Source organism: Mizuhopecten yessoensis, unplaced genomic scaffold (genome assembly GCF_002113885.1).
Source record: "Mizuhopecten yessoensis strain PY_sf001 unplaced genomic scaffold, ASM211388v2 scaffold9651, whole genome shotgun sequence".
NCBI classification, from domain to species: domain Eukaryota; kingdom Metazoa; phylum Mollusca; class Bivalvia; order Pectinida; family Pectinidae; genus Mizuhopecten; species Mizuhopecten yessoensis.
This window is the reverse complement of record NW_018408154.1, coordinates 1,319,222-1,325,246: the sequence shown is the minus strand read 5'-3', so window position 1 is coordinate 1,325,246 and position 6,025 is coordinate 1,319,222. Positions and strand designations below refer to the sequence as shown.

Below are 6,025 nucleotides of genomic sequence, written 5' to 3'. Positions count from 1 at the left end.
TTACAGAAGTCTTGTGTTACAGAAGTCATATGTTACAGAAGTCATACGTTATAGAAGTAATGTGTTACAGAAGTCATTTGTTACTGAAGTCATGTGTTACAGAAGTCATACGTTACAGAAGTCATACGTTACAGAAGTCATACGTTGCAGAAGTTACAAAAGTCATATGTATGTTACAGAAGTCATGTGTTACAGAAGTCATATGTTACTTTTCAGCTGCACATAAGCACATACGAGAGGTATAATGTACAGTTTTAATTTGAGAGGTATACAACACATATAATGTTGTGTATTCAGCCCCCATGTTAAATTGCAGACTCTATACCTAAAATAAGGTACCTATACAATTTAGGTATCACATTATAGATCGAGGATTTTTACACATAAGGAATCATAATGAGGATTCAGTATCAATTTGACCACAGATCTTATGGTCCGAATCCATGGTTTCAGGAGACGTCCTACATAAGGTCTATATACAATAGAGCTAGATATCATACAGACCCGAGGTTTTTCCAGGTTCATATCCCAGATTTTATCCATATAAGTAAGTGGCATCATGAATGAAACCAAGGGGAATAATAATAATAATTACTCGAGATATCGAGCGGACACTGTTTCGGCAAGTCCATAAAGGGGCATTACTCCACAAATTATGGTCGGATAATGGCGGTTATCGAACTTGTCCGAGGTTTCATGGTAATTAACCTTGTTGTGAAGTTTGAAGTTAATCCGTTAATAATTACTTGAGATATCGAGCGGACATCGTTTACATGCCCGCCCGCCCGCCTGCCCGACCGCCCGCTCACGTGATAACATAATACGTCCCCGTCTTTGACGGGCGTATAAAAAATGAATAAGTAGTAATTAACATAAATTTCTTCCACTGTATTGTAATTTAGAGAATGTACCTGGTATATTGTTTCGAGATGCAAGTTTGTCTTTTTTAACAAACTTTTTATTAGGTGTACCACAAAGCTGACAAGTGAACTCATACAACATTTTATAATCAGTACGTGTATTTGTATAGTCACACCTGTATTTCACTGTGTCACACACACAGACAGATACCTATATCAGATATAACTGCTTATGTTAGTATAGTCACATGCAGATTATCATATATAGTCTCCTGCAGTCATGGAGAGACATTGGACAAGGTTTTGATCAGTGACAATTGGAAACAATGGCCTCCTCTGTAAAACCAGTTCCTATGAGGGTTAAAGGTCAAGTGACATGTGTTCATCATCAGAGAAAGAAATTGAAGTTTTTCTGTACATCCTGTGAAGAACTGGCATGCCCCAAGTGTCGTTCTAGTGTACATGTAGGACATAAAGTTTGTGACCTCAATGATATCATACCGGACCGGAAAACAAAGCTCCAGGTTTTTGTTGACGAGTTTGGAAAAAACAAAAATGCTGTTAGGAAGGAGAAGACTACTGCAGACAAAGAACTGGAGGAAAGATCCGAGACATTCACAAAACTCATCAGAAAAGTAGCAATCCAAGGGGAGACAATGAAGCAAGGAACGGACAAGCTGACTAATAAGTATACACATCTTTATAAACAGCTTCAAGAGGACAATGTCAAGATGATGAACACATATACAACGGAACTTCAAAATTGACTTGGAAATCTGAAAACACATTACAAAGATCGTAAAAAACTTCTACAGGAAGATGTTCAGATGTTTGACATCGAGAATGCCAGTAAAACCTACCCTGCACACAATATCAAGTTTTAGAGTGAACAAATATCCACAGGCAGATCTGGAGAAAGTGTTTGGTTTGAGTAAGGTGACTGAACTTCATCATCAAGATCTCACATCCACTGACCTTAATGATCAGTCTTTTGACCCTGATCTAAAAATGTACACAGATATCTTCAACACTGACCCGTCACCTGCAGCAGAAGACTCCTTTGATCTTGACCAGTCTACAGTACATTCATTCCGTGATCAACAGCCAGAATCAGTGAGCACATTGCCATCCTTTCAGTATGATCTTCTGTCGCAGTGCGAGGTGGTGACAGAGTTTGAGTGCCCCTGTGAGGTCAGCAGTATTTGCCAGCACCTGGTGGTGAGGTCTCGGTGTGCGACGTCCTCAGTAACATGATCTCATTACTAGATCACACTGGTCAGGTGCGATACAGTGCTGAGTACCTGGTGGCGAGGTCTGGGTGTGTGACGTCCTCTGTAACATGATCTCATTACTAGATCACACTGGTCAGGTGCGATACAGTGCTGAGTACCAAACAGGGATCACAGATATCAGTATGTCCCTGAACACCAACGTTGTGTGCACCTGTTCTGAGGAGGACTGCAGCATCACAGAGTATTGCCTATTATCAGGGAAGCCTGTTCTCAGGTTCCATACCAAGACCAAACCTTACTGTCTATGTGTCACAAAGGATGAACATATCATTGTTGGAATGTCCAACAAAATCACAAAATTCAAGAAAGATGGAGAAGTTGTCCTCACAACAATACCGTCCCCAGAAACACTGTTAGTATATACACCATACAGAATCACAGAGTGAAGCATTACTGGCGATTTGGCTGTGGTTGATTGGGATTTAGTAGCTGTGGTTGATTGGGATTTAGTAGCTGTGGTTGACTGGGATTTAGTGGCTGTGGTTGACTGGGATTTAGTAGCTGTGGTTGACTGGGATTTAGTAGAGGATTGTGGGGAGGACAAAGGTTATGTATTGATGACTGACAAATGTTTCAATGAAATTCTCCATTACAAAAGAGACATGCAGCTTCAGCAGGGAGAAACCATCAAGACGACCAGGTTTCCCTTCAGCCCCACTGATGCCCAGTATGATAGTGTAGGGAACCTTGTGATTGGGGACTGCTTGAACGGCTGTCTCCACCTTATCAACAGCTGTGGTCAACACCTGCAGCTGATTTACATGGGTGAAATGGATATATGGGCACTTGGCATAGGGAGTGATAACACACTGTGGGCAGTATTTGGACAGCCGGAGGGTCGCACCCATGTCAAGATTTTACAGTATGCCAGAAGTATATCCAGAGACTGATTTAAAAGACAGGCAAGACACATATGGGTATTTTAAGTGCATGATAAATGACTGATGGACCTAATTACTGTCAAGCTAACACTTTATAAATTTTTTGATAATATGAATGTATGAATAGGAGGCGCGGTAGTCTAGTGGTAGGAAGGGTTGTGGGTTCGAGTCACGGCACTGTATTGTTACCTTGAGCAAGGTACTTTACTCTGCTTGTTCCAGTCTACTCAGCTGTAAACGAGTATGTGGTTGGGCAGTGCTAGAATTGTTGAATGCTAGCTGTGAGCCGTAATGGCAGCACTGGCTGTATGCTTCCCAGGGAGCTGAGAAAGATATTGGCTGGTTGCAAAGGCCCTATAACCACGGATAATAACTTGTGAACCGCTTTGAGCCGACCTACGAACTAGGTTGTGATAATGCGGTATATAAGAACCTCAAATTATTATTATTATTATGTATATAATGATATACACCAGTTCAATTATTTATGGGTCTACTTTCTGTTTTAGGTGTAACAATCTTATACTTCAGAAGGGAAAACTAGAACTGTAATCCAGAGGTTAACTATCACATCCCTCCCCCCTCCTCCTAGGTCCTGAACACTGCAATACACTGTAGTCAATAAAACAACATGGTGGACACACCCATGGGTTTGTGCGATGGGTGTAGGATGTGTGCAAAGTTGCAGTAAGATTGGTGCAGTAATTTAGGGGAGTAGAGTTAACAAAATTTCGTGAAGGTTGTGCAATGAGCTGAACAGAGAAACTGACACTTACTTGGTTGTTCAGGAACACAGACAATTTGCTGAACCTCACAGGAAATTGACAGTTCACTCTGAAATAAATCAAGTGTTAAACATGACATCAGGCCAGTACACAAGGAAGTATACACTAAATAACACACATAATCTGAATAAAAATTTGATACCTTCAAAAAGGACCAACTACATTTAGAAACAACAATCACACAAACTTGTTATGAATAACCTAGTGACCTATCTTTTATTCATCAACACAATGAAATTTAACTGAAAGTAGATACATGTTCAGCATATCTACCTAATATAGACTTCCAGCTGTACCTCTGTGTCAGAACATGTTTAGTGTACCTACCTAGCTAACATAGACTTCCAGCTGTACCTCTGTTTCAGAACATGTTTAGTGTACCTACCTGATGTAGACCTCCAGTTGTACCTGTGTCAGTACTTGTTCAGTGTACCTTCCTAATATAGACTTCCAGCTGTACCTCTGTGTCAGTACTTGTTCAGTGTATCTACCTGATGTAGACCTCCAGCTGTGCCTCTGTCAGTACTTGTTCAGTGCATCTACCTGATGTAGACCTCCAGCTGTACCTCTGTCATTACTTGTTCAGTGTATCTACCTGATGTAGCCCTCCAGCTGTACCTGTGTCAGTACTTGTTCAGAGTACCTTCCTAATATAGACTTCCAGCTGTTCCTCTGTGTCAGTACTTGTTCAGTGTATCTACCTGATGTAGACCTCCAGCTGTACCTCTGTCAGTACTTGTTCATTGTACCTACCTGATGTAGACCTCCAGCTGTACCTCTGTCAGTACTTGTTCAGTGTACCTACCTGATGTAGACTTCCAGCTGTACCTCTGTGTCAGCAGCTACTGTTTCTGTGCTAAAGCAGGCTTTACATTCAACTGTCAGGAAGAAATAATTCTCAAATAAAATTAAGCTCTGACACATTATTTTCACTAGTTATTTCTTCTACAAGTAAAATGATTCATCAATGTCTACTTTATTACTTATGAATTAAAAGTTTTGATGCTTAATTTTAAAGGGGCTGGTCGGGGAAAAAATACAAAATAAATGGGTCTAAATGCGTTCTCTGGCCTTCCAAAAGTTATACCACGTTAATATGATGGTCGAGTTCTGCTTGCAATGTCCAGTTTTGACCACTGAAATCTCGGGGAAGCCCCGTGTAAATTTAGCGCAGATCTATTTATATATGTCAGGTGGTTGTTTCGAAAGTGAGGCAGTGAAGATAACAACAATAGCACACCGTCATGTGCACTGTCGGACTCAACTAGCGGACAGGACAGCAATACTATACGTAAATAATTGTTTTCAAGGGTCATGTATGGTGCAAGTGTAGTATTCCTACCTATATGTTGTTGTTATATATAACGGTACTGATACCTCGTGCCTGTCATGAATTTTGCATGCATCTTTTTCTTTCGCCGCGATGTTTACATTTGGCCTTGTTGATGACACGCGTGCGGTAAAATTACATCACTGATCTGGGTCAATTGAGAGTTTTAGACTGTCAGGTGACAATTTAGGATTTCTTTAATATAATTATAATTTTTACTCTTAGGGAGTGAATTTCAGTAAAATTTGAATCGGTATATTTCATAAGAAGGTATTTTAAACATGTGTATGCCATTTTAGCAAATGTGACATTTTTTCCCGACCAGCCCCTTTAAACATTCTGATTCATAAGATAGTGTCTTAACAATGCTGGTAAAGTTTTAGCAGCTATATATGGTATATACCTTTATATACTGAGACACTTTTACCTGTGTATTAAATATAGTAATTATCACAGGTTTTATTACAATCTGGTTCCTCCTTTAGCTCGTCATTATTTATTATAAAATTACATTTGGCGTGTTAAGGTAGTTTTAATATACAACAAGAGGCCCATGGGCCTTAACGGTCACCTGATATATCTATACAGAGAGTTGATTTTGTTTTTAACATGAACAGAAATATAATTCAAAGTGACAAAAAACAATAAAACCACCTTACTCAATATCTAGCATACAGATTTCAGACTAAAAAGGATTTAAAACTAGCACCTCTGATTCTTAACAAGTAAAAGAAATTTTAGCACACTGACTCCTTTGAGCTCCACCCTACAGCCCTTGGGGGTAGGGCTGGCTCAAAATTTTCAAAGTATCAAACTGTCAATTCAAGGTTATAATTCCAATCAAGTTATTAACATGTAATATTCAAAGTATCATTTG

The 6,025-nt window shown here is 39.6% G+C and overlaps 1 protein-coding gene across 1 annotated transcript in view; it reads right to left on the bottom strand.

Annotated features, from left to right (window-relative positions):
* Positions 1 to 6,025, bottom strand: part of LOC110458548 (trafficking protein particle complex subunit 11-like) — a 51,580-nt gene that overhangs the window by 25,948 nt on the left and 19,607 nt on the right. Inside the window, exons 17-18 of the mRNA XM_021510300.1 lie at positions 4,624 to 4,696; positions 3,810 to 3,867 (exon numbers count right to left, since the gene is read on the bottom strand). Coding sequence (XP_021365975.1) covers positions 3,810 to 3,867; positions 4,624 to 4,696 — 131 coding nt within the window. The remainder of the gene's footprint in view (positions 1 to 3,809; positions 3,868 to 4,623; positions 4,697 to 6,025) is intronic.